At 54.9% G+C, this 25,395-nt stretch overlaps 1 protein-coding gene and 1 long non-coding RNA gene across 11 annotated transcripts in view; one reads left to right on the top strand and one right to left on the bottom strand.

Moving 5' to 3' along the window:
• The first annotated feature begins 4 nt into the window (after positions 1-4).
• Positions 5-25,312, top strand: LOC116571115. Of its 8 annotated transcripts, none has more exons than XR_004277725.1 (6): positions 1,241-1,663; positions 1,891-2,666; positions 3,543-3,664; positions 14,370-14,524; positions 22,421-22,505; positions 24,267-24,590. It is a non-coding gene; the product is annotated as an uncharacterized LOC116571115 (long non-coding RNA). The 8 variants fall into 8 exon arrangements; XR_004277721.1 differs by adding an exon at positions 25,028-25,312 and having other exon boundaries at positions 1,249-1,663; positions 1,891-3,664; positions 24,267-24,504; XR_004277726.1 differs by having other exon boundaries at positions 1,249-1,663; positions 1,891-3,664; positions 24,267-24,372; positions 24,465-24,590.
• The window catches only part of MYO1F (myosin IF), a 31,224-nt gene continuing 8,680 nt past the window's right edge, over positions 2,852-25,395 (bottom strand). For 2 of the 3 annotated variants that reach the window (XM_032308651.1, XM_032308657.1), the window contains 25 exons: positions 25,284-25,378; positions 24,793-24,880; positions 24,589-24,678; positions 22,295-22,486; positions 22,069-22,200; positions 21,727-21,859; positions 21,341-21,537; positions 20,734-20,814; positions 20,525-20,611; positions 19,376-19,462; positions 18,739-18,906; positions 17,430-17,515; positions 15,111-15,192; positions 13,567-13,673; positions 12,962-13,060; positions 12,717-12,861; positions 7,374-7,488; positions 7,111-7,280; positions 6,282-6,427; positions 5,798-5,944; positions 5,522-5,670; positions 4,971-5,054; positions 4,229-4,424; positions 3,973-4,142; positions 2,852-3,302 (listed from right to left, as the gene is read on the bottom strand). In XM_032308651.1, coding sequence (XP_032164542.1) covers positions 3,226-3,302; positions 3,973-4,142; positions 4,229-4,424; positions 4,971-5,054; positions 5,522-5,670; positions 5,798-5,944; positions 6,282-6,427; positions 7,111-7,280; positions 7,374-7,488; positions 12,717-12,861; positions 12,962-13,060; positions 13,567-13,673; positions 15,111-15,192; positions 17,430-17,515; positions 18,739-18,906; positions 19,376-19,462; positions 20,525-20,611; positions 20,734-20,814; positions 21,341-21,537; positions 21,727-21,859; positions 22,069-22,200; positions 22,295-22,486; positions 24,589-24,678; positions 24,793-24,880; positions 25,284-25,378 — 3,123 coding nt within the window. In that variant the 3' untranslated portion in view covers positions 2,852-3,225. The remainder of the gene's footprint in view (positions 3,303-3,972; positions 4,143-4,228; positions 4,425-4,970; positions 5,055-5,521; positions 5,671-5,797; positions 5,945-6,281; positions 6,428-7,110; positions 7,281-7,373; positions 7,489-12,716; positions 12,862-12,961; positions 13,061-13,566; positions 13,674-15,110; positions 15,193-17,429; positions 17,516-18,738; positions 18,907-19,375; positions 19,463-20,524; positions 20,612-20,733; positions 20,815-21,340; positions 21,538-21,726; positions 21,860-22,068; positions 22,201-22,294; positions 22,487-24,588; positions 24,679-24,792; positions 24,881-25,283; positions 25,379-25,395) is intronic. The other variant, XM_032308667.1, reaches the window with a different exon arrangement.

Here is a 25,395-nt window from a genome sequence, read left to right as displayed (position 1 = left end):
GGGCGGGGCTTGCGCAGAGCGCCCCTGGGGGGGCGGGGCCTGAGGGCTAGGTCCTCCTGTAGGAGGCGGTGCTGCGGGTTTGCAAGCACAGCCTTTAAAGACCCTGTGCTCAGAGATCTTGTTGAAAAATCCTTACGGGCCCTTGTTGTCATCTGCAAAATGGGTATCCCGTCCCGTCCCCAGCTCTTAGCTGCTCTCCTTTTTGAAGAGGGAGTGTTGATTGGGCCGCCTCCAGAGAAAGTGGCAGTGATCGTGAAAATTTGCAGTGCACTGAGTTCCGAAGTTGGAATGGGCTCCCTGTGATAGCCAGGGGCAGGAAGCAAAGTGCTTGTCCTCCGGACAGGTGTAGCCTAAGGGGAGACCCCTGGGTGGACAGGCGTGGAATAACTCACTTATCCATCCTACATTCCTTGAGCGCCTACTGTGTGCCAGGCGTTGGGGACTCAGAGGACAGCCCCTCAGGGGCTTGCTCACATTTTAAAATGGGGAAACAGACAATGAGTCAACAAATCCAGAAAACCACCTTAGTGTTTACTGCTACAAAGGAAAACACACACACACACACACACACACACACACACACAGGCACACACAGGAAGGAGGGAAGTCTTTCTGTGAGTTGACTTTTGAGCTGGTCAGGAAGATGTGAGCAAATGGAAGGTCAGGCGACTCTGGGAAGTGGATAGCTGTACAGATGTCCGGAAGTGGGGAGGGACAAGCTCGTCTTTCTCAAGGACCAGTAAGGAGATCAGCTCACTGCTGGAACAGAGTGAAGGCAGAGTGTGGAGGTCAGAAAGTGAACTTGGTGCAGGGAGGGTCACACAGGACCTCATGAACCATAGAGAGAAATGTGGTTTCTATTCTTACCATTGATGTATTTTTAGCAGGGGGAGGTCCACCATCTGATTCCTGGTTGTTGTTGGGAGGATGGGCAGTTGAGGGGGATGGGAAAGTGAATCTTTGATCTCAGGTCTCTGTAACACATTATTTAAGTTCAACAGGTATCTTGCGTTCTGGCAAGCGTAGACTTTATGTGCAGTGTATTTCCATCTGTGTACAGAAGAGGTACCCATGTGCCTTTATATGTGGAGAATACCATTAGAGGGAGCCATTAAAAAAGTGGGGAGGGGAACAGATTTTTTAAGTGAGGGAGAGACAGTCTTTTCATACTTTGTGCTGTTTGAATTTTTTTTTTAATGTGGTTTTGATGATAATGAATATAGAGAAAAACTCAGTAATCTAAAAAACAAAAACAAAAACAAAACAGATCATTTGACACAGGGTGGAGGTGTGTTTGTGTGTGGAGAGGAGGTTGGTGCAACCTGGGGAAGGGTGGGGTGAGGCCTCAGAAGGACACGGACCCAAGGAAGGGAGAGGAGAGGCCAGGCTTAAGAAATTCTCTAAGTCAACAGGATGTGGGGCTGTGGAGTGGGCAGGGCCAAGGTGATTGAGGTTTGCAGTCTGAAGATGCTGTAACCCAGATGTGAGGCCCAGAAGGCCCTACTTCCTGTAAATGGGGTGACCGCCATGGCGGTGGGGCCCGAGGGCTGTACCCCAAAATGTCAGGGCAGGCAGACTGCATGGTGAGTGCACGGAGAGAGTAGGGAGGTGGAAGAGGATGCCCCAGTTCCTCTTCAGCCCCAGAGAATGTCCAGCTGATGAGGTTGGTGGCACCCGCCCTTTCTCCCCAGCCTGTTCTAACATCTAAGTGTTGCAGAGAGAGGCATACACAGTGGGGGGGTTGGGCAGTGGAGGGACGAAAATCAGAGATGGAGGAAACCAGGGACATTCAGGGGACTGGGTAAGTGCTTCTGTATAATGATTGGTGAATAAAAGAGCTGTTGAGACCCAGTGGCAACCTTGGGATTTTTTTTCTTTTTCTTTTTTCAGCCACACTCAGCTTCCCAAGGTAGGGACAGAAGAGAGAGGGTTCAGATCCTGCAGAAGGGGCTACTGGCCAGTCTTTCTCTGATAGCCTGTCTCCCATCTCCCCTGGCTGGGTAGGCGTCCTCTGCCTGAGTTGTCTGTCACAGCCTGGATCGTCGTATGTGGCGTTTGCCATCAAGATCTGCAGACCCCAAACTCTTCCTTCTTGCCTCCTCCAGCAATGCCCACTCTCTCTCTTTGCATCCTCTTCCCCTGCCCCAGCCTCTGTCCCTTCTCTGACCCAGTCCTGACCCCACTGGCTTGGCTCCATCTCTCCCAGACTGACTGCTCCTTGAGAGTTGAGCCCAGAGTGGGTGTCCGTTTGGAAAGTCGGGATGCTTAGGCTCCGCCCATGGCAGGATCCCCAAAGGCTCAGACTCCATCACTGGCTTGGAAGCATCTGGGGAGACCAGTAGTGAGGCTGACCCCCTAAATCCATGGCAGTAGGTGCAGAAAGCCAGGGCCCTTGCATATCAGAACCGGTCCTGACCCCAGGTAAGGGAGGGCTAAGAAGGCACAGACCTGGGGCTGGGGTGTGGGGTGTGGGGTGGGGTGGGGGCAGGTGCAGGGGCCAGGGTTGGCCCAGACTGGATGGTGATGGGCCATGTGGGACCTTCCTCCTTCCTCAGGGTCCAATCAGGCCCTGGATGGCTTTGGAGCCTGCTGATTCAAGGCTGACAGGACCCCCCCAGGCTATTTTCTACAGGAAGGCTGGGATGCAAAAGGCCCAGAGCGGGCAGGTGGGACAAACTTCGCCTTTGGGAGAGATGGGGTGGGGGGTATACACGAGTTCAAGCCTTGGTTCTGAGGGATCTCGGGCAAGTGACAAAACTTCTCCCGGCTCCCAGTTTTGGAGTATTTGCAACTTCTCCCTCAGCCTTGTGAGAAGGTAGTTCTGGTTAGCGCCTGGCAAATTAATTCACACTTTCACCTGGCATATGTTTATTGCCTTAGTGATGACAGAAGAAGGGGAGTCTTGCTTGTCAAGGTGTCCCCAACTGTGCTTGGCACTTTGCCGACAGGACGTTACTCATTTATACTCACAAGGCAGCTGGGAGGTAGATTCATGCTGTTAGCCCTGTTTGACACAGGAGGCAACGTGTGTGACATGGGGGAGGCCGGGGCCCTGGGGGGGCTGCGGTGGTGACCCCCAGACCCAGGGCCTGCGTTAGGCTGGGCTGGAGGCCACTGGGCAGGACCTTCTGGCTAATGCAGCCAAGGAAAGTGAGGCCCTGGCCGGCGGGGCCTGGTTCCCCGGCAGAAAGGCGGGCAGGCAGGAGGCAGAATCTGGGCCCCCTCTCAGATCTTCTCCACGTAGTTTCCTGGGAAGAGGCCCTCCTGGCCGTGCAGCCGGCCCTTCCACCAGCCTGAGGCATCTGTGGGTGAGAAGGGGGCGTAAGGCGGTGTCCCGCCCACCTAGGAGAAAGCCTTCATGCTGGCTCGCTGCCTGTTTTCGTCATCGCCACTGGTGTGGCAGAAGGCAGACGTTGAAAAGAGAACGGGCAACAGATGGGAAGGGGGGAGGGACGGACGGACAAGTGGTTTTTCTTGCTGCCGCCTCCCACTCTGTCATGTTCTAGGCCATTCTCTTGTTCGTCCCTCATCTCTTTCTACAGGTGCCTGCCCTCACTCCCCATGATGGACCAGTGAGTGACCCCTTTGGGGCACCCCATTTACCCACAGAGGATGCTGCTGAGTCCCAAGCCCCTCTGGGTGGGGGGCAGCCCAGTGGACTAAGGTAGGAAGGGGGCCTGGCCCAGCCAGACAAGGGGGGAGGTAGCTTCTGCGATGAGCACTGTGCTCGACAGGAGAGAAAAATGAAGCCCCAGGGACTGGCCGTGCTGCTGGGAGGCCAGGCCCCCAGTGTCTTAGGAGGGAAACTTCAGACCCAAGGCCTTCTAGCCTATGCAGTCACCGGCTCGGAAGAGCACATCTTTAGTGGGCGCTGGTTGTTTCTGTTCTCCTTGGGAAGCGTGTGCAGGAATGGGGTGTTGCCTGGCTGAGTCAGGGTTCTGACTCCTCCCCTCTGTGGCCTGGGACACACACCTTCCATGAGGATCTCGATAACCTCGTTCACGTTGAAGCTCAGCTCGTCCACATCTTGGCCCACGTACTGATACAGTGCCCGGCACCGCGGGCCATGCATCCGAGGTTGGGGCTTGGGTCGGCCAACGCCCGGCTCAGGTCGCTGCCCCACGCTGCGCTTTCTCTGCATGCTGTGGGCACAGGGAGGCATCATCACAGCCCAGACACTCCCCGCCCCCCCCCCCACCTCCTGGGGCTCTCCTCTTAACTCACTTACCCTGCCACACCCTGGTCAGGCACGTTAAGGAATTCTGTGTTGTGTTCCGAGGGGGGCCGTGCCCGGGGGCGTCTACTGGCCCTCAGGGCTGAGGATGGAGGGCCCCGGAACGGCTGCTGGGAGCCCCTTCCAGATGTGATCTCCACGGGCAGGGGCCTACTTCTGGCAGAAGGAGGCACCCCATTGTGGCCCAGGCCTGTTGCAGGAGGAAGAGTGGGAGCACTTATCAGGGTGAAGGTAGCATTTGGGGAGGACTTAGCTCCCAAGATCCCAGGCTGAGGGAGGAGGCAACCAGTCACATGCTTAACGCAGCATGGTAAGAACTGGTCCAGAGGGAGGCTCTGCAGGGGTAAGATTTCCCCCATCCTCTTCTGTAGGTGGGCTTTTGTGGGTGGGTCTTGGAGGATGAGTGGGAGCTCAAGCTAAGTGAAAACGTGCGACACCAGAGGAGTAAACAGCCCAAGCAAAGGCTTGGAGATAAGAACAAATTTGTTAAACCGACAGAGTAAGATGTAGCTCGAGAGACAGGAGTATACGATGAGAGGAGAGAAAGGCTGGTGGTTAGCTGGGTTTGGCTTCTGAAGGGCTCTAGATCCGACTACGCTTAGTCTGTACTCTGTGGAAGAGGGGGAGCTGTGGGGAGTTCTAGGCAGAGAACAGAGTGGTCCGCTCTATCTGTGGACAGCTGGCGTGGCTTGGGTCTTGGAGCACACAAGAGGCAAGGGAAGACACGTCGCCTCACCTCTGGGAGGCCCCGGTGCTGCCCGGGTAGGGGCCTGCGCTGACCTTCGAGGTCTTCCCTGGGCCATTCCCTTCCGTGTAGGCTCTGAAAGAGGAAAGGATTTGGGAATTTGAGTGAGGACCAGACCACAGCAGGCTCTTGGCCCCGCCCACAAGTCCGGTCCACTCTGTGGCTCCGCCCCAGACTCCCCTCCCGCCGGTTCCCTGGCTGTCCCATCGACCCCGCCCCGCAGTTACTGAGAGGACTCTGCCCAGTAAGTGGCTCAGCCCCCCAAGACCCACCTCTCTTTGGCCCGGATCTCTAGGTCCGCCCACTGCTGGGAGGGGTTATTAGTATGGCCACGCCCCCTCAACGTTTCTCTCCCATTCATTGCTTACCTCGCCGACCCTGCCCTCTCTGTAGCTGCGTCTTTCTCTACCCACCCCTCCCGGCCCCTCACCCACTCCGGGCTGACCTCAGTGGTTCCGCCCCCACAGCCTTAGCCCCCTCGCTGGCCCCGCCTCCTCAGGCTCCGCCTCTTTGGCTCCGCCCCCAGTTCTGCGCAGACTCACTGGAGCTTTTGGGCAACCCGTCGCCCACGCTGACTGTGAGGGTCCGGCCGCTAGCCTTGAGTATCGCCAAGTCGCCGGAGCCACGGGAGAAAGTGACACTGCGGGTGCCACCTCCGCCCCAGCCCTCCTTCTTCACCCGGAACTGTAGTCTGTGGGGAGAGGAGGAAGCTGCGGGGACGCCCACTCCCCAAGCTGGCCGGGGCCGCGGGGCGGGAGAGGGGGCGCTGTGCCCAGCCCAGCCCCGGGACGGGGCCGGGGCCGGGGGCGGGGGCGTACGTGTCGCTGAAGGTGAGGGGCAGCGCCCTCCGCGCCGCCTCCTCGAAGCGCTTGCTCAGGAGGCTGACGAACTCGGTCTTGAAGACGGTCTCCAGGAAGCTGTCGGCGGCGTCTTCTTGGAGGATGAAGAAGTCGTCCTGCCTCGTGCTGGGGGAGGGGTGGGCGGGAAGGCAGGTGAGGGGGGCAGGAGTGACATGTGAGGGGCGACGGGGACGGTCGGGTGAAGGGAGGTGAGGGCTGACGCAGGCGGGGGAAAGGCGAGGGGTGGCGGCGAGGAGCTGGGAAGGGGGTTCCAGAGAAGCGTCAGGTGAGGGGACAGGTGCCCTTGGCACATGAGGATGAGTGTGGGGGCAGGGGAAGGTGGCAGGTAGGGCCAAGAGACGGTTACGGGCATAGCCGTAGGTTAGATGGTCGGGGGGACCGACGGGGTGAGAAGTGTGAGGGCAGAGGAGGGCGACTGGGGCGGGGGAGGACCTGGCCTCACCTGAGGGAAACTCCCCGGAGGGCCTGGATCTCCAGCTTCTTCTTCAGGACCTCACGCACCTGGCCCTTCTCTGGTCCCTTCTTCACCTTCTCCCGTCCGATTATATACACACACTTGGGCGTCAGGATCAAGTCCCTTTTGATGGGCTGTGAGGATGCAGGAGCAGAGCTGGTGGCCAGAGCTCCGGGCATGGGCCACCTGGCTCCAGGGGATCAACCTCAGGCAGGGGAAGGACAGGTCAGCTGAGTGTTTCCCTCCCCGTGAAGGTATATGAGGAGTTGCATTATATAAGAGATACATTAAGTATGGGTATATTGGCTAGGGAGGGATTCCCGGGCCAGGGAACGTACAGGAGAGGCGGACGCATAGCTGCTGGGCATGGATGCCCAGGCCAGATGAGAGTGTACCTGGGCACAGGTGTATCTGGGCCAGATGAAGATACATCTAATTGACATACCTATCTAGACTGGCTGAGCGTATACCTAGTGGACAGGTGCGTCCAGGGCGAATGGGGATGGCCCCACGGTCAGGGCTTCCGGGCGAGGGAAGTGTATAATTGCAGACAGCTGTGTCTGGCCAGGTGATGGTGTATGGGATGGACAGGTGTGTCTGGGCTCCATGAGGGCCTGCTTAATAGATGTATCTATGCTAGTTGCGTGCACGGGTGTCTGGCCCAGCTGAGGGTGTATCTGTGACGGGGTCGGTGTATCTAGGCTAGGTGAATATATACCAGTGGACAGGTGTGTCTGGGCCAGCTGAGGGGGCGCCTCTGGTGCGGGTGCCAGGCTGGGGCCAGGATCCCAGACGCACCCACCTGTTAGAGCCTCACCTTGAAGCGGCGGTCATACTTGGTGACCGAGTCGGCGAAGTCCACGCGTTCCCTCTTGGCCAGGAACTGACGCAGCTCCGGCCGCTCCTCAAGCCCCAGGTAGTCCCCGACGAAGTTCCGATTAATGCTGTTCCGTCTCCGCTCCTTCTTGTTCAGCAGGATGTTGGAAGCTGTGGGAAAACCGGGTCGGGGGCAGAGGTTGTGGCCCGGCTCCTCCAAGTCCACCTGTCCCCACCCTGAGCCTCCCACCTGCGGCCTCTCACCTTCCTCCCGCATCTCCTCGTACTTCCGGACTGCCACATGGCGCCTCCAGGCCTTCTGGATGGTGCGGGCAAAGCCATCGAACTTGCGCTCTCGCATCTCCTCCAGAAGGAAGAGCTGGGCGAGAGGGAGGGTTGGTGGGTCTTTCTCTAGCCCCACGCCGCCCACTGCTTTTGCTTACCAGCACCTGCACACATGCTCACACACTATGGCAAATACTTTTTTTCTTCCCAATGACTCAACCCAGGGTTTCCTCCCAATATGGAGCACAAGCCCCCGCATTGTGGGCCGGTCTTGCAGGGTTCAAATCCCAGCTCTGCCTCTTCCTAGCTGTGTCTTGCCTGAAGTGGTGTAACATCACTGTTTCTCACACTGCTAATCAAGTTATGGCATGCCATCCATGTGAGGTGCACCTCTATTTCAGAGACGTTAGAAACGTGAACCAATGTGCATCTTAGAACCCAACAAAATACTGTAAATATGAAAATCTGGCACATAGAACTGTGATGTACCAGGAGACCAGGTAGTTGTATAGTGCACAACCTGCACAGCCGTACCTGGTGGCCCTGGAAAAGAAGCTTTTGCAGAGAGCAGACTTTTGAGTCCAGAGGGGTCTTAGGGTATAAACTCTATTAGAGCAAGTCAGAGTTGAAATGCCATGAAGGATGTCCCTTCACTTAGAATAAACCGTGAACATATCAAGGAAAGGAGCCTACTGGATATGAAAACTTGTAAGTCTATAGTAATAAGAACAATGGGGTGCTGACTGCGGAATAGAACAACCTAGTGGAGGGGCGCCTTGGTGGCTCAGTGGGTTAAAGCCTTTGCCTTTGGCTCAGATCATGATCTCAGGGGCCTGGGATCGAGCCCCGCATCAGGCTCTCTGCTCAGTGGGGAGCCTGCTTCCTCCTCTGTCTGTCTCTGCCTGCCTCTGCCTACTTGTGATCTCGGTCTGTCAAATAAATAAATAAAATCTTTAAGAAAAAAAAAAAGAACAACCTAGTGGAATGGGACAGATGACTGGGGAATGTTATAATTCAAACCAATTTAGTGATAAAAGGGACAGCATTGTCAATCAGGGATATATCGGAATGGGAAATACTGTAAATAAAATGAGTCTTTAGGAAAATAATTAGCACTTCACCCAGAGGGATTTGTTAAATACACAAATATCACATGACTGCTAAAAGCCTGCCTGGCTGCTTCGCTGACACCAAGATGGTTGATGTTTCCCAGAAACCCCAGGGTTCCCTGCGAGGACTAAAGTAATTCTGTAGATACTTGGTTCAAATGCACTTTAAAAAGTACGTTTGGAGGTGCACCTGGGTGGCTTGGTTGAGCGTCCAACTTTTGATTTTGGGCTCAGGTCATGATCTCAGAGTTGTGAGACTGAGCCCCCATGGGGGGGTGGGTCTGTCCTCAGCAGGGAGTCGCTTCTCTTTTTCTCTCCCTCTCTCCCTCTCCTTCTGTCCCTCCCCCCACTCATGCTCACTCTCTCTTCCTCTCCTTCTGCCCCTTCCCCTGCCCATTCTCTCTCTAAAATAAATTAATCTTTATTTATCTTTGAGAACATTTAAAGCTGTGGGTGTTTATAAGTGTTCACGAAAGGTGGGGATCTTTTCACCAGGAAGGAATCCTAACCCCACCGAGATTAAAGCTTCACGGCCTGCAGGGAATCAAGTGGAGTTTCCATATCCCCTTTGTTTCTTAGACCGATATTCTCTGGGTCGGTGTGTCTGTGTGCAAGTTATGCCCAAGTAATGCCTCATATAGAGTGTCTGGAGGACACATAAGTACATTCTGCACTTTGCCGAGAGGACGTCAAGTATGAATAAAGAACTTGCAGAAGTGGGGGTCAACCAGGAGTCCTCTCTGCCTTAGCTGTTTAGGGCAGATGGGATGAGTGTCCTGCAACCTTGTTAATTCTGCTCAGGAAGGGAAATCATTTTCAATTTGGGAAGGAATCTTCCTGTCTACAGAGTTTAAAATTTATCTCCTTCTGGGGCGTCTGGGCGGCTCGGTCAATTAAATGACTGACTTTGGCTCAGGTCATGAACCTGGGGTCCTGGTATCAAGCCCCATATTGGGCTCCCTGATCAGTGGGGAGTCTGCTTGTCCTTCTCGCTCTGCCCCTCCCCCGCTTCTGCACTCTCTCTCAAATATATAAACAAAATCTTAAAAAAAAAAAATAAAATTCATCTCCTTCAGGGCACCTGGGTGGCTCAGTCAGTTAAGTGTCTGCCTTTGGCTCTGGTCATGATCCCAGGGTCTGGGGATTGAGCCCTGAGTCAGGGTCCTAGCTCAGCAGGGAGTCTGCTTCTCTCTGCCTCTCTCCCGGCTCGTACTCTCTTTCTCTCTCTCCCTCTCTCTCAAATAAATAAAATCTTTTTAAAAATAAAATTCACCTCCTTCATGTGCTGAGGGCAGAGTTGCGTGTGGTTAAGGTGTGTGAGATGGGCCCCAGATCTGAGGTTATCTTGGTGTACTGGCTTGAATAGTGTTTCTCCCCACCCCCAAATTCATGTCCACTGGGAAGCTGTGAGTGTGACCTTGACTGGAAGGAGGGTCTTTGCAGATGTAATCAAGTTAAAATGAGGTCATACTGGAGTAGGGTGGGCCCTCAGTCCAGTGTGACTGCTGTCCTTCCAAGAGGGACATTTGGACCCAGACACAGAGGAGGAGGCCATGTGATGACCGAGGCAGAGACCAGGGTGATCAGGAATGGCAAGGACAGTGGGCGACCACCAGATGTTAGGGACAGTCAAAGATCTTCCCTGGAGACTTCAGCGGGAGCACGGCCCTGTTGACACCTTGATTTTGGATTTCTAGCCTTCAGAAACATGAGGACATTAATTTCTGTTGACTTCAGCTATCCAGTTGGTGGCACTTGTTACAGTAGCCACCGGAAATGAACACGCCCGGCGTGATGGGCAGTGAAGGCCAGCACGTGTGCAAAACATCAAGGATATTTTGAGTCCATGTTTACAAGACTCAGATTCCAAGTCAGAATCATCCTGGGTAAGTGCATTGGTGGTTGAGCAAGTCCCCAACTCCATTAGGGTAAGTTGATTTGATCAATTTTGATGCAGCCCAGTTATGAACAGTCATAAAACTGTTCCCATGTATGTTTCTTCTGTTTTCATTTTACTAAAATGATTCTCATTGGGATCAGTTTTGTCCCGTGCAAATTTTCAGCCTTTCTTTTTTCCTTACAAAATGTTTCTACCAAGTTTTTCCCTTTGCAAAGGTCATTATTTCCAGCCAGTTCATCTTCCTCACCTCAAAGTGTGCAGACTGCATTTTTGGATCAGAGTTTGATTTTACCTTATATAGTCTTAGCTAGCGCTAGCTTTGTCTATTTGCTTTTTTCAGGGTCAATTTAAAAAAATTTAAAAAAGGTCTATTTGAGAGAGAATGAGAGCGATGGGGGGAAGGGCCGAGGCGAGAGGAAGAGAGTCTTCCGTGGACACCGGGCTGAGCTCAGAGCCCGACACCGGGCTCCATCTCACGACCCTGAGATCATGACCTGAGCCAAAACCAAGATTCGGGTGCTGAACTGACTGCGCCCCCCACGTGTCCCAAAGACTGTTCTTATTTCTTGGAGCAAATGCATCTATAGGGAGAAGGTCTAGAAGTAGGTACAGACCAGTTTGGGGGACCAAGAAGAGCCTGAGCACCCAAGACAATTTTCTTCTTTCTCTTTTTTCCTTCCTTCCTTCCCTTCCTTTTTCCTCTCTCTCTCATTCCTTTCTTCCCCTCGCTCCCTCCTCTCTCTTTCTCTTTCTCCTTCTTTCCTCTGTTTCTCTTTCTTTTCTTTCTTTCCTCTATGCCCATCGTGAGGTTTGAACGCATGACCCTGAGACCAAGAGTCACACGCTCTACTAACGGAACCAACCAGTAGCCCCAGCAGTTTTTGTAGCAGTGACATCTCCAGAGTCTCCTCTCCCCTGTGTGATGTGTCTGGTTTGATGAGGGAACACTCACTTGTAAGTTACAGTAATGTCAAGGGGGATCATCTAGACAATCCAGTTACTTTCAAGTCCCTGAGGGGCTGGTAGGGCAGGCGCTCGGACCGTGCAGGCGAAGAGGCACCTAGCCAGCCCGGGGCAGGTGGCAGCCCTTTCCCCAGGGCTCCAGCTTGGCCCAGGCTGGGGGACACAAGATTTGCATGGGAGTGTGGTGAGCTAGCACATCTCATCCCGACGGCCAGCTCCCGGTTTGCTCTCCGGTGCGCGTATAGAAGCAGGTGGCCAGGCAGGCCACCCAAGGGGATTCCTTGCCCTGCCTTTTTATTTATTTATTTTTTAAGATTTTATTTTTAAGTAATCTCTACACCTAACGTGGGGGCTTAAACGTCCAACCCTGAGACCAAGAGTTGCATGCTCCACGGACAGCCAGCCGGGCGCGCCACCTCCGCTTTGGCCCTGATTTTTGTTCTCCTTGTCATTGTTGTTGTTTAAAAGACTCCTCAACCCGGGTTAATTGAGATATAACTGACATACAACATTGTGTAAATTTAAGGTGGGCAGGCCTTGATTTGATACATGTATCTGTTGCAGAATGATGGCCTCCTAGGCTAGCTAGCTCGGACGGTTACCATTTCTTTTTTTGTGGTGTGAGAACGGGGGAGATCTGCTCGGAGCAAGTTCCCGGTCTGTTACACAGCACTGTCAGCGACAGTCACCATGCATACAGTAGGTCCCCAGAACAGATGTGTCATTGTGACTTCGTTTTCTTCCTGCAAGCAGACGCAGCTTGGCGTTCGTGGCCTACCCAGACTTTTGCTAAAAGGCTTAGAGCCGGTGCGGGGCAGGAGGGATGGTTTGTGTGTGGAGAATGCGGAGTCAGGTTTGTCTGCGGTAGCTCAGGGCCTGGGGCAGGTCTTGGGATCAGCCAACCACCGCTTTGACAAGAGTCTCAGACCCAGGGACTCAGTGTGCTCACGAAGGAAGGAAGGAGGAAAGAAAACATAGGAGAGGAGAAAGCACAGAAGGACGTTAGGGAAAAAAAGGAAGAAAGCCGAAAGAAGAGACAAGTGACGTTCTGGAGAAGCTGTGAGTTCTTGCCCCTCGTGCGTTACGTGTTTCCCCATCGGCGTCCTGGCCCCTGTGCCTGTCCGGCTAACTCAGGTTTTTCTGAGCACTCGCTACCTGCCACACACTGCCTCGCGGACGTCCTGTGTTGTCTGAGCCTCACCCCCATCCTGCAGGGGGCTACTACTCCCCCCACTTTCCAGATGGAGAAACAGAGGCTCCAAGGGGGTAAGGCAACAGGCCCGAGGCGTCAAGGGGCCTGAAGAGCCGGACCCGCGCCCGTGCGGGGATGCAGGTGTTTCTCACACTCACCGACTCGGGGTTCTTGACAAAGACCTTGGTGCTCCCCATCTGGTACTGGTCCGGCTCCATGTTGACCGCCCGGAGCAGGTGCTGGACCCCCCGACGTTCATCCCCGCGCCACTGGGGCCACGTCTCAGGGGTCAGGATGGCGTACCTGGAGGCAGAGGGTGTGGGAGGGTTTGGGGTGCATGTCCGTGCTGGCGGTTCCTCTGCGGACTGGCGGTGGGGGCCGGGGGCAGGCGGGGGAGCCTCACCTCTGCAGAAACTTGGAGAACTGGCGGCGGTAGGCGAAGCCAGCCCGGCGCACCCTGATGTTCTCCTTTAGGCCTAGGTACTCCACCTGGTGCTTGACCCTGAGGGGGAGGCAGTGTGAGTCTCCTGCACTCCCTGGTCGGGAGCGGGGCGGCGGGGGGGGGGCTGCTGCCGAGCTGGGCCGGGAAAGACAGCTGTGAGGCCAGGGGCTCTGGATTCGTGCTGGGGACAGTTTGGGTGGGGGAGGGGGTGACTTCAGTGGTCCAGGAGTCATTTGGGTGGGGTGGGGGCCTTCCTTCTAGGGGGAGGGGTCCGTGTGAGTTCTGTGGTCAGTTCCAGGGTTAATTCTAGGGGTGTGTCCTAGGGTTTGGGGACAGAGGGGACTATGCTAGTCCCTGCGTCACTCTACCCTCGGTTCTGCTCATCCCGGGAGTCCAGGGGTCTTGGTCGGTGCCAGGTAGAACCCCGGGCCCCCTGAGGAGATTTGCGCTGGTCCCAGGGGTCAGCCTCGCTCAGGCTTAGAAGGGTCCCGTGACTCTGGGCGGGCTCTGGGAGGTGAGTCGGTCTGGGGGGACAGGCTGGGTGCATTGGCACCCCTGGTGCTCACCTGCCCTCCTCCCAGTCACGGGGCTTCTTGGTCTCGTTGGGCTTGATGCAGCGGATGTAGTGGGGGGTGCATCTCTTCAGCGTGCCCACCAGGTCATTGGCTTGTTTCTGAGGTGGAGGAGAAGGAGGGCATGGGTGCACAGATGTGACCCTTGGACCCTCTCTCCTCCCACCCCGAACACAGGCCCAGGAGACAGAGGCACATCGGGTTGGCTCGCAGGGAGCCACGGGGCCCAGCATCCCTGGTCTGGGCATTCTTCCATTAGTGCACACCATGGGGACTTGATATTGTGGGTCTGCCTGATCCTTGGCAGGAGACCAGGAGCTCTCCTGTCTGCAGCACCCACCACTTAATCTGGCGCCTAGCAAGTGCTCAGCAAACGTTTTGTTTGTTGATGGAGTAGCAGAGCTCTCAGGAGAGCATGTCGCATTGAACATTCCTGCCTGTCCTTTGGGGGGACTACTTCTTTGGAAGTAGCGAATCATGTGAATCATGTGTGTGTGTGTGTGTGCCTTGGGTTGTGCATTTTAGTCCCTTGGAAGAGACTAGAAAGGACATTGTTCCAGGTCGGGAGACTGGAGAGGGTGGCCCGAAAGACCTTGGTGTGGACTGTGGCTCTGCTGTGTGATCCGGGCCAGTGACTGCGGCTCTGAGCCTTGGTCTCCCTAAGCCCCGGGTGGGGCTAGTCCCTTGTCTGTAAAGTGTCCCACGTTGGCTGCCTGCACTGGTGAGTGCCCAGTGCGGGGTTATGAAGAGATTTTTAGAATGGGACACCCAGTTGACAGCAACATTATTCACCATAGGGAAAAGGTGAAAACAACCCGAGTGTCCACCCATGGAGGAATGGATGGGACAGATGAGGTCCATTCATAACTGCAAGATTTCAGCCTTCGAAAGGAAGGACGTCCTGATACCTGCTTCAACATGGACAAACTTTGCGGACATTTTACTGAGTGGGGTAAGCCAGCCACAGAAGGACACATCCCGCAGGACCCCACTCCCAGGAGGTCCCCGGAGGAGTTCCTGTCCACAGAGACAGAGGGGAGAGGGTGGGAGCTAGGGTTGGGGCAGGGGGTGGGGAGTCCGTGCTTCATGGGGACAGAGTCTCAGTGTGGAGAGATGGAAAGTTCTGGAGAAAGTTCTGGAGACAGTTTGGGGAGCTGGAAAGTTCTGGAGATGGAGGGTGGGGTGGTGTGCTTCATGCCGCCGGGCTGTGCACTTAGCGATGGTTGAGATGGTTGAATGGTACATTTTCTGTAACTTTGACCACAATTCAAATTAAAGTGGCAAAGAACCAAAAGACCAAAACATTATTAAGATGATGGTTCACTTTTGGATTTAGAGAGTTGGGGGGACGCCAAGGAAACTGGTCCAGCCCCCTACTAACCCCAGAGCTGGAAGAAAATCCTGCTGCACAGAGGGTGCCGGGGGCGGGGGGCCAGGATGCATGAGAGACAGACGGCAGAACGGGTAGAGAACAGTCCCCAGCTCCCCCCCCCCCCCAGCCCCAGCTCCTCCTCTTCTCCTCTTCTCCCCAGGCCCACCTTGATCTTGGAGCCAGCTGTGCTGGGGCGGCCCTTCTTGTCCACATCCAGCTTCTCAGGAAAGAGCATCCGGAGGAAGGCCCTGGGCGGGGCGGGGGCGGGGGAGACAGGAGGAGTCAGAGGTACAGCTGAACCTCGGGTGCCCTCTCCCAGGGGAGCACAGTTCTCCCTGAATATGGGGGTGTGATGGTGAGAACCGGAGAGACGCTTTTGTCCTTCTGGTTCCTGGACCTATTTGCACTGTTCCTCCTGCCTCTCCGGCCCGGCACGACTTGGGGAGCACGTGAAATAGAACACAGTTCGGCTCAGTAGGAACATGTCTCGCGTGCTGCAGCGTCTCAGCATCTCGGGCTACAGGGGCAGGTCCCCGTGTAGGAACGATCCCACACGCACAGGCTCCCACGCGTGGGCAGAGATACAGACGAGGGGGCTCGCTGCCCGCAGTAGTCCTAGAGGGGCTCAGTCTAACTGTCCGTCACCAGGGGATTGCTTCCACACGCTTTCTCTATTCACTATTCCCTCCCTCATCGACTGAATGGGGTCTTCCCTGACTGCCGCAACCACCAGGAGAGCTTGTGAGAACAGGGATGGCCGGGCCCCTACCCAGTTCCTCTTGAGTTTCTCATTCACACGTCTGGGCTGGGGCTCAGTCATCTCTAACAGGTTCCCAGGTGATACTGCCGCCGCTGGTCCAGGAACCCTACTCTGAGAACCATGGCTCTGTGCTTTCCAATATGGCGGCCCCTGGTCCTACTGGGTTATCGAGGCCCTTGAGACTTGGCCTGTCCAAATCATGGTGCGCTGGGAGTGTTAAAATGCATACCAGGTTTCAAAGACTACCACAGCATGGGGCAAGAGTATGTGGTTCATTCCTTCATAATTCATTCGTTCGTTTGTAATTTTTATATGATGTAATTTTTATATGATACCTGAAATGATATTTCGGGTTTATTGGGTGTAAGAAAACACTTTTTAATGTCACCTATTCACCTTTTTACTTTTTTTTAAAGTTTATTTATTTAAGCTATCTCTACCCCCCCCCGCAAGGTGGGGCTCAAACTCACGAACCCAAGATGAAGAGTTACCTGCTTTTTACGTTTTTAACTGTGCTTATTAGAAAATTTAAAATTACACGCTGGGACACCTGGGTGGCTCAGTTGGTTGAGTGTCTGCCTTTGGCTCAGGTCATGATTCCCAGGTGCTGGGATCAAGTCCCACATCGGGCTCCCTGCTCAGCGGGGAGTCTGCTTCTCCCCTGACTGCTGCTCCCCCTGCTTGTGCTCTCTCTCTCTCTCTGATAAATAAATAAAATATTCAAAAAAGAAAATATAAAATTACACATGTAATGGGAGTAGGGATCGGCTGCAACTTGGCACGAGGCCTCTTTTGGGTGTGATGAAAATGGTCCCAGTTGGGTAGTGGTCATGGTTGCACAGCTCTATTCATTTAAAAAAAAAAAAAAAAGACTTCTGAAGTTGGGTGTGTTTCATGGCACGCAAGTTGTACCCGAAGAAGGCGGTTTTCAAGGCGTGATGTGCATAGCTTGGATTCTACGTGGATGTGGAATGTAACAGACCGCGTGCTCTAGACCGCAGGATCTCAAACTCAGATGTGCCCCGGGGTCTGGAGGAGGCGCCGGGGATGCTCCTTCCAGGGCAGACCCTGATGTCCCAGGTCCAGGGCCGAGGGCATTTGTACCCAGCTCAGAGGACTCTCCTGTTCTTGGCCCAGGAGTCAGATTTCAGCCTTTTACCGACCGCAGTCTTATGCCTTTCGTGTGATGCCATATTACTATCTGCCCTTTTTCCTGGTTCCATGCCTGCTCCCCACTTGGCTCTCCACTCAATGAGGGCCCCTGTGTTCTCTGACCTGTTCAGTCTCCATCCCCACCGGTCCCAGGAAATGGTGCCCAGCACATGGCAGAGCTTGAATTACATTTGGAGGTTAAAAAGGCAAAAAGTGGAACCCGGTGTGCAGCTGTGGTCAGGGAGATGGGTCCATATGCGTCAATATCGGAAGAAGGCCAGGTACGGTGTGTTCTCACGGTGCACCAGGGGACACTGTCTACACCCCGCATCAGCTGGGCTTGCACAGGGGAGGCCTGGACGGGCCATAAGGAACTGCCCCTAGGGTTCTCCTTACTTCTTCCTGTGGACCTCAGTCAGGCTGCTGTTGAATCAGAACCTGTCACTAGAAACACTGTCCCTGCAGACAGACACCCACACAAAGCATGATGGTAGCTCCCGGGAAGATGGAGAGGGTCCTGGCCTCCCCCCGCTCCGCCCCACTGCCCCAGCTTTGTGCCCAGAGGCCACTCACTGCTCACTGGTCTGCATCAGCTCTATGAGGTCAGAGAAGAGAACGTCCCGGTTCCGCTCACAGAAACCGTTAACATCATAGGAGACCTGGAGGGAGACAGTGTTGGGAGGAATGAGGGGCTGAAGCCTGGGAGGAATGAGGGGCTGAAGCCTGGGGTGCTGCTTACATCCCAGGTGGCCAGGGGTCCCGCCAGGGCCTGCCCTGAGCTGACCGAATGGGGGTGAATGGGGGTGGTACCTATGGTTCCTAATAAGGGGCGAGGGGCTTAGGGGCGCCTGGGTGGCTCAGTGGGTTAAGCCTCTGCCTTTGGCTCAGGTCATGATCTCAGGATCCTGGGATGGAGCCCCGCATGGGGCTCTCTGCTCAGCAGGCAGCCTGCTTCTCCACCCCCATGCCTGCCTCTCTGCCTACTTGTGATCTGTCAAATCAATAAATAAAATCTTTAAAAAAGGGGGGGCCAGGGGGCTACTGCATGGGCTTGGGGTCCATGGAGGTCTGATGTTCAAGTGCGGGTTGGAGGGCTGGGGCTGCAGCCTGGACACAGGGTCCTTGCGGGGTCTGCTGTTTAATCAGAGCTCAGAAGGTCAGATTGAGTATGTTGTGGTCAGTCGAGGGGTGGGGGTTGGTGTCAGGAGGGTTCCAGCACTGGCTGGGATCCACGGGGGTCTTCCATCAGGCTTGTGGGCTGGGTCTGCATCGAAGGTGGGGCTCTCCCTAGTCCTGGGAGCTGCTATTCCTTGGCTGAAGGAACCCAGGAGCTCTAGCCCAGTTTGGGGGCCAGGAGATCCCTGGGGACGTCTGCTGCCACTTGAGGTCAGTGGGAGAGTCTACAGTCCTGTCAGTGGGGGAGGAGGACGGTGGCCAGGGTCAGAGGCCAGCGGATTTCTACAGTCTTTGGTGGGAGTCTGCAGGGGGCTCCGGCCCATTTTGGAGGGCGGTGGCTCACAGCTTGGGCCTGGGGTCTTTGAGTCTGGGTTAGAAGGCCGTGTCCTGAGTCAGGGGGTGAGTGGGGTTTGCAGCGCAGATCGGGGTGTGGGGGTCTGCTGCCCAATGTGGGGTCATGGGAGGGAGTTCTGTCCTTTTAGGCGGAGCTGTTCTGTTATTAGGGAGAGCTGTGACCTCGGTGGGGGCGGCAGTGGGGGTTTCCGCAGCCCCAGCTGAAGGACCATGGTGGGGGGGGGCGCAGGCCAGTTCCTGGGGGTCGGTGGGAGGGCTGGGGCGAGGGGTCGTGGAGTCCTGCGGCTCTGGCTGCGGGAGGTTGGGAGGCCGCGCCCAGGTGGGACGCGCGGGGGGCGGGGCACGGGCGCACCTTGCCGGCGTAGTGGTGGATGACGAAGCCGGAGCTCCAGCTGTTGAAGTGCTCGTGGGTGCCCACGGCCGCCTGCAGCTTCTGCAGCAGGGTCTGGTCGGCGCCGCCGCCGGTGGCATGCATGGTGGCGCACACGTCGTCCAGGACGCTCATGATGCCCGGGGGGCTCTGCGGGCGGGGGAGCGGGGCCGCGGCTCAGCCAGGCCGGGCCCCGCCCCTATCCCCGAACTGGGAAGGTGTGGAGGCGGCGGGGCAAGCGAGGGGGCGAGATCCAAATACAAGAGCAAAAGTGGGGGTGCTGGCGGTGTGGGGGGCTGTGGTGGAAGCCTGCTGGGGGGCGGAGCGGGGCGAGGAGCCCCTGAAGGACCCGTGCTCCTTTCGGTTCCCCAGACGGGGACGACCTGGTGCGGGACCTCCCAGGACTGACGCCTCTGTCCTTGACAGGCCGAGCTGGGGAAGGTTCGCTGAGCGGACAACACAAGCGGTGGGCCGAGAGGGTGGATGAGGTGGCCGTCGGGGTGTTTCTGGGTGCTCCCGGCGCGGAGCCGGGTGGGGAAGGGGCGCTAACCCACCGCGTCCTCTCCCAAGCCCAGCTCCAGACCCAGCAGAACGCGCGCGGAGCCGGGCAGGGCCTCACCAGCTTGTTTTCAATGAGGTCGCAGACCACTTTGTTGTTGAAGTACTGGATGGGGGTCCAGCGGATGCCCTCTTGGACGTACTCCTCCTGGGGGCGGCAAAGCGGCCGGGGTGGGGGTGGGGGTCTGGGCAAGGACGCAAGGGTTTCTAGAATGCATGCTTCGCAAGGGTGGGTGAGGGAGGTGTGCTGGGTGTCTCCCCATATCTCCCCATCTCATCGCCCTCATCATCAGTGGGGCAGACTGGAACAGCCGCCCCGGTCTGCCCTTGACCACAGACAGACAGGAGCCAGTGCGTAAATATCCTGGCTCCGTTCCTTCTGGGGTGGGCTAACCCTGAGTTCCCTGCTAGAGTGTCCCCCAGGGCTCAGCGGAGATTGGCCCCAATTGCCTGCAGCATAACCTGCTCATCAATACACCCTATTCTGGCCTTTAAATTTTTTTTTTTTATTTTTTAATTTAAAAGATTCATTTATTGGGATGCCTGGATGGCTTAGTTGCTTAAGCAACTGCCTTTGGCTCAGGTCATGGTCCCAGGGTCCTGGGTGAGTCCTGGCATTGGGCTCCTTGCTCAGTGGGGGGCCTGCTTCTCCCTCTGCCTACTGCAGAGGGAAAGGCAGAGGGAGAGACAGAGAGAGTCCCAAACAGATGCCCGATGTGGAGCTCGATCCTAGGATGCTGAGATCCTGACTTGAGCTGAGATCAGGAGTTGGAAGTTTAACCGTCTGAGCCACCCAGGCGCTCACCTCCCTATTTTTTTTTTTTAATGTGTCTCGCACTTCCTCACTCTTCTCCTGATATTTGTGCTGAATCCTTGCCTCAGGCTCTGTTTTTGCGGAATGGGTTGGATGAAAACAGCAGGAATTTTCATTCCTCTCTTGCATGGCAGTCTCCCCAGCACTGCCTGGCAAACAGCAGGTGCTCAATAAATAATCATTGGTGGAATGACACAGGAGGCTGTGCCCTAGCCCTTGTCAAAGCTTTAGAGGCAGGGAACTGCTTCCATAGGAAATTTCCCGGTGGGGCCTGGACAGGTCAGCAGAGAGAGGTGAGGCTGGGAGGCTGGGCGGAGGTTCCCCTGGGGGCTCAGCAGACTTCCTGGTCCTGCCCCCACCTCCAGTGTCCCTGTGCTCCTGGCTCCCCCTGCCTACCTGCTCAGCTTTCAGGGTGAGTTCGATAAAGATTTGCTGCAGCTTCTCATTGACGAAGTTGATGCAGAACTGCTCAAAGCCGTTTTTCTGTCAAGGGAGGCCAAGGGTGTTGCCATCAGTGGGCTGATGCTGGAGGCTCCTGGGGCCACGGGGCCACCCCAGGAGGCTCAGGGAGGCACCTGGTGTGGGCTGGGGAACAGAGGCCGTACCTGGAAGATCTCAAAGCCATAGATGTCGAGCACACCGATACTGTACTCCTCCTGGGGCTTCTGCATAGCGCGGTTGATGGCCTGCAGTGTGGACGGGGATTCACTGAGTTTGGGAAAATGCGTCACCAAAGTCTCACCAGGTGGGTGAGCGCCAGCGTGTCCCCCTCTGTGTGTGCTCTTAACCACGTTCCCAGGCTGTGTCCTCTGATGCCCGCTCCTCTCTTGCCTTCTCCAACTCTCTGCACACCCCCCCCCGCCCCCAGTCACCCGTATGAGAATCCCAGGTGTTAGAACATCTGGGTTCCTACCTCGGGAGCTCGCTTGGCCTCTTAAATGTTCTGCAGCTCTATATTCCCATCTTTAAATGGGGGTAATGGTGGCATCTACTCTGTAGGACTTTATAAAGCTTTAAACTGACGCATGTAAAACATTTACAACAGTAGTTGGTGGAGGCCAAGTGTTCTGCAATGTTGGCTTCTACAATATTGTCATGGTGCTTGACCTTGACACGTCCCGTGCCTGCCTTCCCCACCTGGCTGGTCCAAGCCCAGGGCGCTCTGGGGCAGGGCCTCTCCTGCTCCCTGGCCCAGGCCCCGGCCCCTCTCACCTCCACAAGAAAGTCAAAGAGACGGGCATAGAGCCCCTTGGCTAGGGCGTCGCGGGTGTAGGCTGCCTGCTCCACATTGAGGGTCACGTCGATGGACTCGCTGCGTCCACCCCAGCGGCTGTCCATCTTACGGCTGGTGAGCTTCTCCTGCAGCCGCCCACTGTCGATGCCCAGCAGGTAGGCGGGAAAGGCCAGCACTGCCAGGGTTGGGGGGAAAGAGGGCGGCCAGTTAGGCTCTGGGGCCCCCTGTGGTGCTTCCATCCCTCCCCTTTGTGCCCAGTGACGGAGATACTGTCCTCGTGGGTGCTTACCCTCCTGGGGCCCCACGCGGAGGAAGCAGTTTGGACACACCCATCCACCCCGCCGTCCCCAGCACCCACACTCACGGTCCACACTCTCTACCCGGGCGTAATTCCCATCCTCACAGAAGCTGATGTTTCCCAAGTGCAAGATTCCCGCCACCAGCTGCAGGACCAGCTGCTGGACGTTGGGCGGGATCCCGATGACCTGCATGGCATTCTGCAGGCACAACAGGGGCAGAACCTGTACCACGGATCGCCACCTCCGTCCTGCCCTCCAGAGTTAGGCTCTGGGACTGCAGCACGGACGCAGGGAGTCAGGACACCCGGAGCCCTGTCTTGCCTGTTTCACCCACTGGCTGTGTGACCCGAGGCAAATTCCAGCCCCTCTCCGGGCCTTGGCTTTCTGGAGTAGGGATCACGGCTCACCAAAGTCTCGTTGAAGTCACTCCGGTCGTCGGTGCCATCCACCTTGTAGGTGTCCGATTGGAGGTAGTAATAGTAGTCGGGGGTCATGAGTCCCAGGTTTTGTCGCTGCTCCTGGGAGGCTCCTTCCAGCAGCTGGAGGGCGAGCAATGCTCATGCATCTGGCGTTGGACCGGCATCGCCCCTGGGACCCCCCAGTCCTCACTGTCCTAGCCTCCTGGACACTCACCCTCCCACCGTCTCCCCTTGGCTCTCCCTCGGCCCCAGCCTCACGGCCCTTTCCTTGCACCTGATAGTAGATGTGGAAGTTCCTCTCGTTTTCGTTCTGCATGACCACCCGGGATTTCTCTAGCAGGAAGTTGGAGATCTTGCCCCCGTCCGGCTCCCCGCCACGACTGAACTGGATCTCAAAGTACTTGCCCTGAAGCCGAGAGAGCCAGGTGAGGCGCCCAGGGTCCCCGGGGGTGCAGTGGCGGTGGGGGGATTGAGGATGGGTCTTAGGAGCCCGGCCTCTTTCCCCGTCTTGCCTACGTGACCCCAACTCTTATTTATTTATTTATTTATTTATTTATTTATTTATTTGTCAGAGAGAGAGCGAGCGAGAGTGAGCACAGGCAGACAGAGTGGAAGGCAGAGTCAGAGGGTGAAGCAGGCTCCCTGCGGAGCAAGGATCCCGATGTGGGACTCGATCCCAGGACGCTGGGATCATGACCTGAGCCGAAGGCAGCTGCTTAACCAACTGAGCCACCCAGGCGTCCCCAACTCTTTTTTATTGACCACTTTCCTGGTCCTTTGACCACAACACAGAGACCTCCGTGTCTCTGCAGACTGTTGCTGGTTTTAGTGATCCTGGCTGTCTCTCACAGGTTGTCCCTAAGCCCACAGCGAGAGCTTTGGGCTCTGACAATATGTGGGTTCTACTCTGGCTAGAGTTTGGAGGGCAGAGAAGCCCCCTTACTTGTTCCTTTTTGCCACTGTTATGCAATGACAATACACATTACATCATCCCACTACACAGACACCTGTAATACAAGACCTACACTTGTCTCTGGTATAATAAAATAGTATAAAACATTATGTTTTGGAGGTTCATCCACGTTTTTGTGTGTATATCAGTAGTTTGAAAACATATACTGTGTGAATCCATTTATATAAAGTTCTAGAACAGCTGAAACTAATCTATGGTGGAAAAAAAAAGAAACGATTCAGAGGAGTGCTTGCTTCTGGGGTGAGGTGGGATTAGAGATTGACTTAAAAGGGAGGGAAATTTCTGGAGAGAGGGTGATGGTCTGTGTATTGATAGGGCTTTGGTAGCACAGACGCATTTTCCCAAACTCAGTGAATGGTTTACTTGAGATTTACGTGTTTTGCTATATGCAAATTTTACTTTAAAAGAAATGAAAGAGCAATGAAAATTTATATTGGATTTTAATTAAGGATCCACATGCCAAGGTGATGGTGAGGCAGAAAGTAAGGTGTCTGCAATTTACTCTCTAGTGCATCAAAAAAAAAAAAAAAAAAAGATGGGTAGGGGCGTCTGCTGGCTCAGTTGGTGGAACATGTGACACTTAAATCTCAGGGTTGTGAGTTCAAGCCCCACAGTTGGTGTGGAGCTTACTTTAAAAAATGAACAGATGGAGATATGATAAAGCAAGTAGAGCAAAATGTTAATGATAAACTCTTGGAGATGGGCAGCAGGTGTTCACTATATCATTCTCCCAATTTTTCTGTGTTTTAATTATTTTTTTAAAAGTAGGCTCCACATCCAATATGGAGCCCAAGAAAGGGCCCAGACTCATGAATCTGAAATCAAGAGTCGATTACCCAACTGACTGAGTCTTCCAGGTGTCCCATTACATTTTTAAGAATAAAGTTTTGAGGAAATACTTAAAATATAATTACTTGATCAATATGTTAGAAATAAAAATATAATTAATAATATTTAGGGGAATAAAACATCTTATTGGTGTATGGAATTTATTAAATCATTTCATATGTAGGTTCCATACTGGAATTACTGAGGTCTGCGAGATGGGTATTAACATCATCCCTATTTTATGGATAAGAAAACAGGAGCCTCAGGAGGTTCAAGCTGCTGAAACATTCTTTTTTTTTTTTTTTTTTGGTCCAAGCTACAAATCTAAATTGTGACAGAATCAGACTGTAAATCCAGATCTGGTGACCTATTCTGTCTCCATTAGGCTCAGCACTAACACCTGACACAAAGAAGGAGCCCAAGAACAATTTGTTGAAGAAAAGAATGGAAGAGAGAATAAATTGGGAACTGAACTGTGAACAGGAACGGACGTAGCATGGTTGCAGCCAGGAAAACATTTAAGAATGTTACACAGACAAGTCAAGGCTTCTACAGATCAGCTGATGGGGGGAATCTTTTTCAGAAGGACCATAAGCAGGAAGTGAGTCTCCCACAAGCAGGAAGTGAGTCTCCCACCAAGGAGCAGGAAGTTCCTATGCTACTGGGAACACAGGTGTTTGTGTTTGTGTGTGGGGCTGCAGACTCACAAAGCGGCTGGAATTGTTGTTGCGCACGGTCTTGGCGTTGCCGAAGGCCTCCAGCAGTGGGTTTGATTGCAGGATGATATCCTTCACATGCTGGGGGGCAGAGGCAGGTGGGGGTGGGAAGAGGTCAGGGCGAGGTAGGTGGTTGTGGGGGTTAATTACCGTGCTGCTGGGGGGACCCAGCCCATCCTTCTGCTCTCCTCTCACCTGGACCTTCTCGCCCCCGCCAGACACCTTGGAGATGTAGCCCATGATGTATTTGGCTGCCACGGTCTTCCCAGCTCCACTCTCTCCACTGGGGGTGAATGAAGGAAAGAATGATCAGCAGCCAGCAGGGAGGGAGGGCTGGGGGGAGGGTAAGCGCCCTTTCTAGTGCCTGATCATTCATTCATTCATTCATTCATCCTTCCTTCCTTCTTTCCTTCATTGACTGCCATACCAGGTTCTAGGGAAACAATAGCGAACAAGACAAAGATCCCTGCCATCTCCGAGTGGACATTTGGAATGGACAGACGGACAATAATAGAATGGATGAATAAATATATCATGGGTCAGGGGCTGACAAGGAAAGTAAAGCAGGGCCAGGGGCAGAGAGGGAGAGTAAGGCTCTGTTTGGGGCAGGAACTCTGAGCAAAGCTCCCTAGGCTGGTGAGGCTGTTGCGGGGCCTGGGCAGGAGGGCGTGGGGCCCTCTCCATACCTGATGATAACACACTGGTTCTCACAGTCGATGAGCATGTTGCGATACATGTTGTCCGTGAGGGCGTAGATGTGCGGGGGATTCTCGTACTGAGCCTGGTGGGGAAGGTCAG

The sequence above is a fragment of the Mustela erminea genome, chromosome 1 (genome assembly GCF_009829155.1).
Source record: "Mustela erminea isolate mMusErm1 chromosome 1, mMusErm1.Pri, whole genome shotgun sequence".
Classification (NCBI taxonomy): Eukaryota; Metazoa; Chordata; class Mammalia; order Carnivora; family Mustelidae; genus Mustela; species Mustela erminea.
This window is presented reverse-complemented; position numbering and strand designations above follow the sequence as displayed.